This window comes from Ochotona princeps, chromosome 24 (genome assembly GCF_030435755.1).
Source record: "Ochotona princeps isolate mOchPri1 chromosome 24, mOchPri1.hap1, whole genome shotgun sequence".
Classification (NCBI taxonomy): domain Eukaryota; kingdom Metazoa; phylum Chordata; class Mammalia; order Lagomorpha; family Ochotonidae; genus Ochotona; species Ochotona princeps.
The window spans coordinates 32,984,973-32,998,434 of NC_080855.1; the positions used below are offsets into that span (position 1 = coordinate 32,984,973).

The 13,462-nt window shown below is 44.0% G+C and overlaps 1 protein-coding gene and 2 non-coding genes across 3 annotated transcripts; all 3 read left to right on the forward strand.

Annotated features, from left to right (window-relative positions):
- Positions 1–997: 997 nt before the first annotated feature.
- CCT6A (chaperonin containing TCP1 subunit 6A) lies at positions 998–12,850 on the forward strand. Its single transcript, XM_004599405.4, has 14 exons — positions 998–1,273; positions 1,596–1,659; positions 2,585–2,719; positions 4,752–4,925; positions 5,362–5,465; positions 6,278–6,388; positions 6,645–6,804; positions 6,885–6,967; positions 7,453–7,549; positions 8,594–8,741; positions 9,100–9,233; positions 11,054–11,156; positions 12,167–12,239; positions 12,481–12,850. Exons 1-14 carry the CDS (start codon positions 1,137–1,139, stop codon positions 12,551–12,553), a joined length of 1,596 nt encoding a protein of 531 aa, XP_004599462.1. The 5' UTR covers positions 998–1,136; the 3' UTR covers positions 12,554–12,850.
- LOC118757830 (small nucleolar RNA SNORA22) lies at positions 4,510–4,641 on the forward strand. The gene has a single exon (XR_004995391.2). It is a non-coding gene; the product is annotated as a small nucleolar RNA SNORA22 (small nucleolar RNA).
- LOC118757828 (small nucleolar RNA SNORA15) lies at positions 8,786–8,921 on the forward strand. The gene has a single exon (XR_004995389.1). It is a non-coding gene; the product is annotated as a small nucleolar RNA SNORA15 (small nucleolar RNA).
- Positions 12,851–13,462: the final 612 nt, after the last annotated feature.

Here is a 13,462-nt window from a genome sequence, read left to right on the forward strand (position 1 = left end):
CATAGATGATTTATTTGAAAATGCAATAACTGACACTAGAATTATGTGTTACTGGACATGCTTAACTAAAATATTCTTGTTCATGAATTTTTCCAAATTAATTCTAATTTTTAAAAAAGATCTATTTATTTAAAAGAGTTAGAGACATGTACATAGAGTTCTTTCATCTGATGGTTACAATAGCTGGCGCTGGGCCAGGAGCCACTTTGGGTCTCTCACGTGGACGGCAGGGGTCCAGGAAGCTGGGACATCTTCCATCCATGTCCCAGACCATGAGCAGCAATGCTGGATCAGTACAAAAGGGGTGCCAATGTCACAAGCAGCCCCCTAATTCTGCACTTAAAAGTCACTGCATTAAAATAGTACCGAATTTTTGCGTAGCCCCTCAAAACTTGGCACCTCCCCAAAGGGGAAGCTACCTGTAAAAGCAGTTGCCCGAAGTTTCCTGTAACTTCCCTTTTACCCTTGGTCTCCCGCACACGTTTAACTACAGTTCATCGTCTGGGACAGTGCTTACAGGCACGCGTGAGTTTAATAAATCCAGACAGCATCTGGGGACTTCAGCGCATCTCCAGAAGCCGTGCACGACAGAAGCAAAGTCACATGTCATCGCTGGCTCTCCACGGGCCTGGTCAGACTCAACCCTCGTCCCCAAAGCCCCCAGGACACCGTCACACCGGACACCAGAGGCAAGGCCAGGGAGCCGGCAGCAGACTCTGCGTGCAGGTCGGGGAGGAGGCCTCCAGGCTCACAGGGCCCACAGCGCGGGTCACCTCAGCCCGCACGCGGTCTCCGCGCCCGCCAGGGTCTCCGCCTGCCGGCTTCGCCCTCGAGAGCGCCACAAACGGCCCGGCCTGGCGGAGCACAGACTGCTGGGAGATTGGCTCCTCCCTTGCGTCTGGTCGCGCCGGAAGAGGCTCGAGAGGCGAGCTGGGCAGCCGCCGTAGGGGGAGCGACCCAATCAGCGGCCGCCTTCCGACCCTCCGCCCAATGGCGGCGGCGCGCGGGCACGCTGGGGGCGGGCCCGGCGCGCCCGACGCTTCCAGAAGGCCCGGACATCGCTCTGGCAGCCACGCTGAACCATTCTTGGTCACTGCTTTGGTTAATCTTCTTGGTTTTCCGTTGCGGGCTTAGCCATGGCCGCCGTGAAGACCCTGAACCCCAAGGCCGAGGTGGCCAGAGCCCAGGCGGCGCTGGCGGTCAACATCAGCGCAGCCCGGGGGCTACAGGACGTGCTGAGGACCAACTTGGGGCCTAAAGGCACCATGAAGATGTAAGGCCGGGCGAGCGGGCTAGGGCTTGGCCGGCCGCGGCGGGGCTGCAGGCCCCCTTTCTCGCCCCTCGCGGCCCTCGTCCGCGTCCTCCCGACGCATCCCCATGGTCGTAGCCGCGTTCTCTCGCCGCGGCCATTTCCTCCCGTGTCGGGGAACAAAGCTGCCCGCGTGCGCCGCTTCCCCCCGCCCCCTGGGATCTGGGGAGAGCCCGTTTCATTCCGCTGGTTTTTTTAAATTTATTTATTATTTTTAATGGGGTTCGTAATTACGTTTTGGCTTGAAAAACTCGCGCTCATGCATCGATTTCTATCCCTTCGACAGGCTTGTTTCTGGCGCTGGTGAAATCAAGCTTACCAAAGACGGCAATGTTCTGCTCCATGAAATGGTGAGAGGGTGCTGTGTCCCCGAGGCCTGGGTCTCCGCGGTTGGAGCTGTCTGTAGGAAAATTTTCCCATGTTTTGACACATGTAATACGGAGGCATATTGGCAAGACAGGAGTTCCCAGAGGCTCACAGACCTGTGCCTCACTTGCTGTAATTTAGAGATCTGAAAAGTTAAGGCGATTGGCACAGTCGGATGCGCGAAAAAGATGGAGTAGATTTTAAGGGGAAGCCTTTGTTTCATGGCTAAGTTTCCAAACTCTAGCAACCCGGAGAAAAGGAATGTGTTGTCTCTGAATTAATTCAGAATAAAATGTGAGTTTTGTTAGTGGTATAAGTATCTTGAGCAAGGATTAACCTAGAAAATACAGGCTTTTTAATTTTTTTTTTGTTATTGTTTTGAGGGCTTTAAATGGTGGCCCGTGCCAGAGACAGAGGTTAATTGGAACATCATTTAAGTGATGTCAGAAAAACTAGCTTGTTAGGGACACTGAGAAGGCTGTTGGACCACCTTTTGCAGTGTGGGAGGGTAGGGTGTATTGGTTTTTTTTGTGTGTGTTTGTTTGTTTAAGCTAGACGTGTTTCAGTCACCAAATTTTGGTAATGTGAAGTCAGAGGATGACCGGCTGAAAGTTTTAAAAACTATCAGTGTCCCCAAAGAGCGGAAGGGACCAAGAGTAAAGAGACGAAAAATCACACAAAATGGTGCAGGAGCTTTGATTAAATATTTGCCTGGTCCTCGATTGCACTATTGGTTGTTGGGCTTTATTTCATGGGGCACTTGGGGTATCCTCGGGAGACCATCCCACCTGTCATTGTATTAGCTTTTCTGACATCATGAGTACTGGGTTTGAAGTGTCCTTGTTAGGAAAGCAGTTTTACACTCTTAAATATAAATCACTTACCTGATTTTCTTTTTGCTACTCCAAGCAAATCCAGCACCCGACTGCCTCGTTAATAGCCAAAGTGGCGACGGCGCAGGATGACATAACTGGCGATGGTACGACTTCCAATGTGCTCATCATCGGGGAGCTGCTGAAGCAGGCGGATCTCTACATTTCTGAGGTGTGCTTGGGTCTCTGTTTCTGTGAGGAAATATGTGATATCTGTACAGCCTGCTGGGTACACTGTACTGCCGGAGTCCAGCTCCAGCCGAGGTTCGGAACTCGGGAAGGGTGCGTGGATGAGGCGTGAAGAGAGAAAGAAGGAGACGGACCACCAGATTCCTTGATCGTAGTGGACAAAACGAGAAAGCTGTCCGCTGTATTTATACAGAAGCAGTACAAAGTTTTTTCTTAGGGGCATATTGACACAGCTTCAGGGGGACACAATTTACAACTTCCTGAGAAATGATTGAGGAAGGATTCCACATTCCTTGCTTATCTTGGCTTGCCAGTCTTCATCTGCTCTCCTCAGGTCTGGGCTATAACCTAGGCGCCATCTGCATCAACCAGACCCCTATCTTGTATGAGTTAAAAGGACTGGGGCCTTGTTCTATGGGGATCAGGATTATTGACATTAGTTGGCCATAGGTCTGTAAGCTCACAGTTTGTTAACCAAACAAGTAAAGCAAGGGTAAAAACGGCGGAAAGAATTGCAGTTAGCAATGAGCTAAGTTACTCTATTTAAGTTTCAACTCTACAATGGATGAGCGAGTGTTTCCAAAGACAATTCTACAAATTGTTTCAGTATTAGGCAAGGCATTATCCATTCCAACGTTGCAACCAAGAGTTTTTCAGTAGACAACACATCTTATGCAGTAATACACTCCTAATACAATTCTTGTTCTACAACTTATCTATCACTAAATGGGAGAAATACATCAAAAGAGAAAAAACATGAAGATCTAAGACAAAAAGTTATAAACATTACATTCCTCCACAACTGCAGGCTTTACAACTTCATAAATGATCAAACAATAATCAAAAATATCTCTTTATGATGTTAGTGAAATCACCCTATATTTCCTCTAGCTAAAATTTTATGAAAACAACTAAAACAGCTACATTTTCTATATTCTAAAGAATTGCAAGGACAGGCTAACCTTTAAGACCACAGTAACTATATTTTTTGCCTTAGCAGGATAGGCTTCAGGGTTACAGTAGCTATATTCTTCGTCATAGCAGTATGGCCTTTAGGGTCATAGTAACTATATTCTTTGTCATAGCAGAATGACCTTTAGGGTCACAGTAACAGGATAACTTTTAGGGTTCCTCTTATCAAGCCATTCCCCGGAAAGCATGATAAATATCTGGGCCAGATTTTCTGGCAATGGGTAAACAGCACAGGCTTAATTATACTCCTGTGTGTAGTTAAAGGCCCACTCACCAGGACATCCTCAGTAACATTAACTCTTAAGCTCACATTGGTTGTAAAAGCCATCTCACAGGGGCAGACAATGCCTCAATAGATTACATAGTGGGGTGGTTGAGAGTCCATGCGAGGGGGAGTGAAAACTGCGTCAAGGTGGTCAGAGATGAATCCACTTAGCCCTGCTAAGCAGCTGGTAGCTCCCCGGGCCCTGCCAGTCAGGGAGCTGTTCTCTTCACACCTTCGTGTTATACACACCTACTGCATGGCCTCCATCACTGTACAGCTAGCTGTACACTGTATATGCCTCTGCAATGGAGTTTGACAGCTAGGATATTTGGGACTAGAGACTAAACAACAGCTCCACAACTGTTTCAGTCCTGGTAGCTCCAAGGTCATAACAAACCCCAGTGAAGCATGAATTCGCTCCTGGGAAGAGCAAGGAAGCCGACTTACAGTCTCCATAAATGATGTGGGTTGGGTTCAGGTTAACTGGGAGAGCACGGATGTTGTTCATACCTGCCGATCCCAGCGTCTCCAGTGGTTTGCACAGTGAACACCCAAGTGTGCTTGCTAGTTCCCTTGGCTTTGATTCTGTGCTACAGCAATGTCTGTCCTTTTCCTCTACATTGAAAGGCGCTTTGTCCTTTGAATGTATTCAGAAAGTCAGCACATTATATGATCTTGGCTGCATTTGAAGAATAGCCCGATTGAAAACTGCCTAAACTTTATCTGAGCATCTAATTGGATTTGTGTCGGTGGTGGGTTTGCCCTCTATCTGTTATAGGGTCTTCATCCCAGAATAATCACTGAAGGATTTGAAGCTGCAAAGGAAAAGGCCCTTCAGGTTTTGGAACGAATCAAAGTAAACAGAGAGATGGACAGAGAGACACTTATAGACGTGGCCAGGACATCTCTGCGCACAAAGGTTCATGCTGAGCTTGCAGATGTCTTAACAGAGGTGTGTTAGATTCATTTTGTGTCTGGGTACAGTACAATTGCCAGTAGTAGAAAACTCAGTATACTTAGCAATTCCGATTTTAATTGTATATCTTTGTGGGGTAAAATGTGATTATTTAGTGCATATAATCGGCATGGGATAAAAATCATTGTAATTAGCCTTTCCAGCTCTTTATAAAATGTAAGTTGCAATTTGTAGTGAGTAGTACTTAATAAAACAGGAGGAATGCCAGTGGTTCTCGAGAGAATTAGTAATTAAGACCTCAGCAATATAATTTTAGCACCTTACATAAGAGTATATAATATATTGTGTTTGGTCCTAGAAAAGAATCAGTTCACAGATTCTTGAAGTGCAAGCTATCTACTTTAAAAACAGGTGATTTGGGTGTTTGAACTCTGCAAGTTCAGATTATTTAATGATTATATTGTTGTCATAGGCTGTAGTGGACTCCATTTTGGCTATTAAAAAACAAGACGAACCTATTGACCTCTTCATGGTTGAGATCATGGAGATGAAACATAAATCTGAAACTGATACAAGGTATGTAGTGATAAAGACTCAGAAACGTGTATAGGTTTTTAGCAATTTCCCTGTTGGATTAGTACGTGTTTTTTCTATGGTTAAGTACTGTAATTACTTCTGGTAATATATTCTCCAGAAATTGGGTGAATGGCATGCTGTGTTTAAGGTCAGAGTATTTAAAGTCAGGTCTGAATAAGAACCTGCAGAGTAATGAGGTGTCTGTTTGATCACAAAGCATCGTGGGGGCCAGTGTCTTGGTATACTGTGTTTACATGCTGGCTAGGACAGTGGGCTGCCCCATTTCCTATCCAGCTCCCTGTGAATGTGCCTAGCAGAGCAACAGAAAATGGTCCCAGTGTGAAAACAAGATCTCCCATCTCTGTCTTCACTCTTCCAGTGCTTGCATGTACTGAGGGTGGAACCCAAGTATCTGAGCCATCACCTGCCGCTTTCTTAGGTGTACATGGGCAGGAAGCTGGAACCAGGGTTGGAACTGGGGCTGGGCCTGGGCGCTGTGATGTGGGAGATGGATGTCCCAGGTCATGTCTTTATAACTGCTAAGCCAAAATGCCCAGCCCTGAAAACATTGTTTTAAAAAGACTGCAGGAGTTCACAGTTTGATACAGCCTGCCAGTTGAGACACATACCCTACAGAATTTTCTCTGAGGGCTGTGGTTTTACTTGAATAGACCATTTGAGTTAGGAAGTACTGCTTTTTCATTTGACCTGGATTTCAGTCTTGTTCAGATAATTCAAGGAATAAAATGGCAGTTATCAGAGTTTTGATCCTGTCAGTGCTTGTTTTGACCATATTGTTTCTGTGTTCACAGCTTAATCAAAGGGCTTGTTTTGGACCACGGGGCGCGGCATCCTGATATGAAGAAAAGAGTCGAGGATGCATACATCCTCACATGCAATGTGTCCCTGGAATATGAGAAAACGTGAGTTCATGGCCTCTTCACATTAGCATGCAAAAAAGTATCTCACTTGGTATTTCAAAGTCACTTTTGTGAAATTTTCTGCACTTGGGAGGACAATAGTACGGGACAATAGTTTGGAACCTTTGATAGTGTCTGACGGGCAGAGTTAGTTGAATTAGAAGACTAGTACCATTTTCTATGATGTTCTCTTTTCAAAAACTAAATGTTGCCTGTTTTTGTAATTTTTTTTCCCCTCCTGTTTTTATAACTTTTTCAGAGAAGTGAGTTCTGGGTTTTTTTACAAGAGTGCAGAAGAGAGAGAAAAACTAGTAAAAGCTGAAAGAAAATTCATTGAAGACCGAGTTAAAAAGATAGTAGAACTGAAAAAGAAAGTCTGTGGCGATTCAGATAAAGGATTTGTTGTTATTAATCAAAAGGTGAGAATGAAAGTTGGATTTATAAGTTGTGTGTCTTTTAAGATGAAAGGTGCTAAAACCAATTTTTTTTTGTCTTCTAGGGAATCGACCCCCTTTCCTTAGATGCTCTTGCCAAAGAAGGCATAGTGGCTCTGCGCAGAGCCAAGAGGAGAAACATGGAGAGGTACGGGCAGCACCTCGGACAGTGGGGTTTTGCTTATTTTGCAAACCATTTTGGGTTTTCCCACTTCTCTTTTCCCTCCACTAGTTGTGTTCTTTATTTTGTCACAACATATAAATAACACTAAAGTTACTGTTTCAGTGTCCAGTTTAGTGATGTTGTAGATAATTGTTTTATTCTGAAACCATGGCATACACTGTGGTTTTGCTTGTCAAAGCACAGCCTTTAAGAAGTTTCAGAGAAACAATTTCTCCCAAAGAACTCCTCACTGAACTACTCCAACTTAAGATTTTGTATTGCGGGGTATTTTCTGCTAACCTGCAAAAGCTAGTTTTAAGTGTGGGGGCGGGTAGAGTTTTCAGTGGGTTGATAAGGGATAATTTAGGTTAAAACACATTTTACAGTATTTGTGATTTTAGTGTGTAGCTGTGAAAAGATAGCTGGTAACATTGCCTATGCACCTTTCTTAAAATACTTGACTATTTCAGGCTGACTCTTGCTTGCGGTGGAGTACCTCTGAATTCTTTAGATGACCTAAATCCTGACTGTTTGGGACATGCCGGACTTGTGTATGAGTATACATTGGTAAGTGTGTTTTTTATTGAAAGTGGTAGTACTTTTTAAAAATCTATTTATTGATGAGTTCTTTTGTAGAAAAATGTATTGAAGGAGCTAGCATTGTTGCATAGCAGGCAAAGTCGGCATGGGTGCCGGTTTGAGTCCCTGCTACTCCACGTCTGATCCATTATCCCTGCTAATAACCTGGAAAAGGCAACAGAAGGTGGCCCAAATGTTTAGGTCCCTGCCACCCATGTGGGAGACCTGGAAAAGAAGTTCCTGGCTTTGACGCGACCCAGCCCTGGCCATTATGACCAGTAAATGGAAGAGGTTCTTTCTCTTTCAGATAAATCTTAGAACAATTTTTCCAGAATTAGAATCAATTTTTTTATGCTGATTTTGGTGGTTTGTTTAAATGATACATTTATTACTGTTTTAAGTAAGTGTTTTTTAATATGTTTGATGTACCTGACAGTATTTTTCCAGGAAATGTATTGTTTTTACTTTAATCAGCATTACAGAGAGGTTTATCTCCGAGAGTGGTCTTCCATCCTCTGGCTCACTCCCCAGTGGTCACAGATGGGCTGCTCAGAGATTGAGAGCCAGGAGCTTCCTTCGGGTTTCCCACATGGTTGCAGGGGCCTGGGGAGTTCAGCTAACCTCTGCTGCTTTCCCAGGCCATCAGCAAGGAGCTGAAAAGGAAATAGAACAGCTAGGACTTGAACTGGCATCTGCTATGCCACCATGCTCGTCCCCTGATGACCAGTATATTACATCTTGGATTTAAGATTTATTTATTTGTAATAATTACAGAAAAGGGAGAACTAACAAAAATCTTCATCCATACTGATTCACTCTCCAAATGGCTGCAGTGGCTAAAGCTAGACCAATCTAGAGCCAGGAACTTCTGGTTTCCACATGGGAACCAGGGGCCCACCAACTTGGACCATCTTCCCAGGCACATTAGTAGGGACAGTGAATCAGGTAGAGTAGCTGGGATTCGAGCCAGCCCACATATGCTGGTTTAATATGTGAGTGTGTGTATATATATATATATTTTTTAACACACAGGGAGAAGAGAAGTTCACCTTTATTGAGAAATGTAACAACCCTCGATCTGTCACATTACTGATCAAAGGACCGAACAAGCACACACTAACTCAGATCAAAGATGCAGTAAGAGATGGCTTAAGGGCTGTCAAAAATGCTATTGATGATGGTAAGAGCTTTGCTGTATTGAAGTTCCCTTTGTACCTTTGAAAGGCATGGCTGAATACTGTGTTCCTTCATCAGTAGTCTACACAGCCAGACACCATGCAAAAGTAAAGTCTTCCTTTAGAAATTGTTTTGATATGCCGAGTTTTTCCTTAGCATATCATCATCGAAAGTGAATACACGTGAACTAATTCGAGGTAACTCAGGTGCTCGGTGACGTTTGATATGTTAATCGTTTGCACTGTAGCTTTCAAATGCAGTGCTGCATTGAAATTATCCTGGTGGATTACATTAGTGTCTTGTACATGTGAGTTCTAGTTCACGTTTTGTAATTGTATGGTGTGTGTTTTTCCTCCCACCAGGCTGTGTGGTTCCTGGTGGTGGTGCAGTGGAAGTGGCAATGGCCGAAGCACTGATAAAATACAAGTCTAGCGTAAAGGGCAGGGCCCAACTTGGAGTTCAGGCTTTTGCTGATGCCTTGCTCATTATTCCCAAGGTATGATCACTTTGTCTATGAGAGTTTAAACTTTATTTTTATTTGAAAAGCAGATTTACAGAGGAGAGACAGGTTTTCCTTCATTGGTTCACTCCAAAATGGCTGCAACAGGCAGAGCTGAGCCAATCTCAAGCCAGGAGCCGGGAGCTTTTTCTCAGTCTCCATGAGCAGGGAGTTAAATGGGAAATGGAACAACTGGGACTAGAACTGTTGCCCATATGGGATGTCGACACTCTAAGGTAGAAGATTAGCCTGTTGAGTTAGCCTGAGGTAGTGGTATCTTCATCCTGGGAGTTTTGGATGAGTAAGTTTGATTCGTTGTCTATAGAATAGCGATCTCGTACTTAAATATATTTAGTTCCTCTGAGAGACCTGAAAGGTCCAGGTGGCAAGTGTTAGCTGCTTTCTAAGACTAGGGGTTATGCTTGAGTATGTCTTGTTTTACTGTGAACTGGTGAATATCTGCCGGAGTCCAGCTCCAGCTGAGTTCGGAGCTCGAGAAGGGTGCGTGGAGTCGGCAATAAAGAAAGACACAGGCACTCTCACTTGGTGCCTTCTTGCTTTTTTTTCCCAAGAAGAAGCTGTCCTTTTTATTTACTTAGACACATTACAAGCCTCTGTACAAACGTTTGATTTTTTTTATCTTAACTTTAGAACTAAGACAGCATACACAGATGTTCAATTAATTTTTACTTCCTGGTCAACCAGGTGCTCTTAAAGATAATTCTGCAAGTTACTATAGTCAGTTTCTTTAAAGCAAGCCATTATTCATTCTTCAGAAGTAGCCATTAGGTGACAGCCAGAACTCCAAGGCCGAGGCACAGATGGTTACCTACTAATCAGTAAAACATTCCTACTACGTTATATTTTCACAACTTATCTATCACTTAATGGGAAAAATACATCAAAAGAGAAAAAACATAAGGATCTAATCAAAAAGTTTCAAACATTAAATCCCCCTGCAGCTGCAGGCCCTACAACCTCATAAACAATCAAACAATAATCAAAAGTATATCTCTGTGATGTTAATAGAATCGCCCTATATTTCCTCTAGTTAAAAAATTATGAAAGCGGCTGAAACAGCTACATTTTCTATGCTCTAAAAAGTTGCAAGGACAGGCTAAACTTTAAGGTCACAATAACTATATCTTTGCCATAGCAGTTTCCACTCATACTCCCATCAATTCCGTTAGTTTTTAAAATTCTTATTAAGCCATTTCCCAGAAGGCATGCTCTATGTCTGGGCCAGATTTCAGGACAATGGGTAGGTACACAATAAGGTGTCCAGAAATGGCATGGGTTTGATTGTACTCCTGTGCGCAGTTAAAGGCCCACTCACCAAGACATTATTAATAACATTAACTCTCAAGCTCACATTGCTTGCCAAAGCTATCTCACAGGGGCAAACAATGCCTCAATAGATTACAGAATTCTTAGCGGGGTGCTTGAGTGTCCTTGCAAAAAGGGCGTGAGACTGTGTCAAGGTGGTCAGAGAGAAATCCGCCTGGCCCTGCCAAACAGCTGGAAGCTCCCCTGGGCCCTGCCAAGCAGGGGAGCTGTTCTCTTCACACCTTTGTGCCATCCACACCTACTGCATGGACCCCAGCAAATATCATTTTCTATTGTTTGTTCGTTGAAGAGCATGGTTTGTCTTGTGCATTGTCAGATGTTGGGTGGGTTAGTAACTTATGTGGTTACTGTTTGAAGGGAACATGTATTTCAGTGTTAAGTGATGTTTTTAATCAGAAGTTTGGTTTATTGTAAACTTCAGCATCAATTCTTGGTTCCATCTTCTGAAGAAATGCGTTTGTTTACTCTAGGTTCTTGCTCAGAACTCTGGTTTTGACCTTCAGGAAACATTAGTTAAAGTTCGAGCAGAACATTCAGAATCAGGCCAGCTTGTGGGTGTGGACTTGAACACAGGTAAAGCGGGGAGAGCCAAGCACTGCGGTGAGGTGGGGCTGAGAGCGTGGGAAATGGGCACAAGAGAATCCTGAGTGCCCTTGCAGTTAGATGGCACCGCTGCTGGGGAGCTATGTTGGAATAAAATAGCAATGACCGGCTAGGTGAAATAGAGCAGGTATGCCAGAAGAGGGGACCACATCTGAAGAAACGATGTATCCCAGGTCTTCCTCAAGCACACATGGCAGTGCACACGGAAGGCACGTGCGCCTTATGTGTATAACCTATCGGCAACACTACCCATTTCGTAGGGAGGCTTCTGGAATGAGGAGAAGTGCACTTTTTTTTTTTTTTTTTTTAAGATTTTATTATTATTGGAAAGCTGGATATACAGAGAGGAGGAGAGACAGAGAGGAAGATCTTCCATCCGATGATTCACTCCCCAAGTGAGCCGCAACGGGCCGGTACGCGCCAATCCGATGCTGGGACCAGGAACCTCTTCCGGGTCTCCCACACGGGTGCAGGGTCCCAATGCATTGGGCCATCCTCGACTGCTTTCCCAGGCCACAAGCAGGGAGCTGGATGGGAAGTGGAGCGGCCGGGATTAGAACCGGCGCCCATATGGGATCCCGGTACTTTCAAGGCGAGGACTTTAGCCACTAGGCCACGCCGCCGGGCCTGAGAAGTGCACGTTTTAACCAGACTAATTCAAGTGCTGTTATGCAAAATGGATAAACAAGAATGTGTCTGTAAGAGCAGAGAGATGTTCAAACACTTGCTAATCACAGGGGCAGCCCTTCATAGGAGGTCTTGAAAAGTAATGCCCATCAAAGATAGTGGGGGCAGGAGTCGTTTGAGTGATTAGTTGTAAGTAAAATGTTGTGGACTTTTTCCTCCCCCATTTTTAAAAACTTTTATAAAGCTTTCAGATTTGTTTTAGATTCTGGAGTTAGGCAACACTGCTCATGAAATAGCTTGTTCTTGTTTTAGACATTAATACTTGATTTTGAGAAATGTTGGTTCCGTTACAGGTGAACCCATGATAGCAGCGGAAGTAGGCATATGGGATAACTACTGTGTCAAGAAACAGCTTCTTCACTCTTGGTAAGTTTGGGAAAAACAAAACTAAAACAACCTTTGGGCAGTTATTTTACTCTGTTCACTTAGAATGATCTGGGCGGTTTCTTGTGTTTGCTTTTCTGCTATAATTTGAGAAATTGAGGGCTTGGAAACTTAACTAGCCTTCTGTGTAGAAATAAGGGTAAGAGAAACTGAACTGGCCGTGATACGCAGATTTCCTTGCAGATGGCAAGTTGAATTACGGTGTTTCTGTTTCCTCTCCCAGCACTGTGATCGCCACCAACATTCTCTTGGTTGATGAGATCATGCGAGCTGGGATGTCTTCTCTGAAAGGTTGAATCGACACTTCTGAATCTGAATCTGGAAGACTCTAGAATGATCCTGAAAACCAAGCTTCAAATGCTTTTCAAAAGAATTTTCCTTTTCCCATCTGAAATGAGAGCGCACTGACACCTGTTCAAGTTACGATGTTCTGCAGTTATAATTACAGTATTTTAAAAGCTGCACTGAGCGTGTACACTATAAAGCAGATCCGCTTTGCCCAGTGGACAGGATGATTTGCTTGAGCTGTAGTGATTAAATGACATGTTAGACAAGTGTGTTATCTACTTATTAAATACCCCTTTGAAAAAAAATTTAATGGTTGAATAATTTCTTATGTATTTAAAATTATCCAGCAGTTTCCCTGTTGTAACACTTTTAAGTTAAATGTTTATGCTATTACAGCACATAATTTAAGATTTTGAAAGCATCCACTTCTTTAAATTTTTATGGGTAGAACTGCTGGATCAGCTGGATTTTCACACTTGAACAGATGTCCTAAAATGCCTAGTGTTGAAGCTCAAGTACAAAGTGACAGAGAAAGGTGAACGTGAAAAGAGCACGGAGGCATGGGTGTGACAGGAACCTCTGAACAGGCTGTGCTGACGGCAGGTGTAATCCATCCTAAGCCATCTTTTCCCTCCCTCAAATGTCCTGCTATGCTTCCATGGAATTGTGTTTGTACTTGAAATAATCTGTAGTCCTTGAAGGTGAAGTGTGAGTGTGCAATAAAGGTTACATTGAAAGCCCTTGGAGATTTTGCACTGGTGTGCCCTTAAAAAAAAAAAAAAAAAAAAGACGAGACGCGCACACAAAGCATTGCGGCCTGCGGTGATTGTGGGGGCTTCACGGGCGGGGTCGCCCACCCTGATCCCCAGTGTCGCATTGGCGAGGTGGAGCTGCGCATGCGCGGGCAGCCTCAGCAA

Excerpts from the sequence above, each read along its gene's own strand:
- CCT6A (XM_004599405.4), top strand. The coding sequence starts at position 1,137 with ATGGCCGCCGTGAAGACCCTGAACCCCAAGGCCGAGGTGGCCAGAGCC. Across the intron at positions 1,274-1,595 it reads CCTAAAGGCACCATGAAGAT|GCTTGTTTCTGGCGCTGGTG; the intron begins GTAAGGCCGGGC and ends TCCCTTCGACAG. Across the intron at positions 1,660-2,584 it reads ATGTTCTGCTCCATGAAATG|CAAATCCAGCACCCGACTGC; the intron begins GTGAGAGGGTGC and ends TGCTACTCCAAG.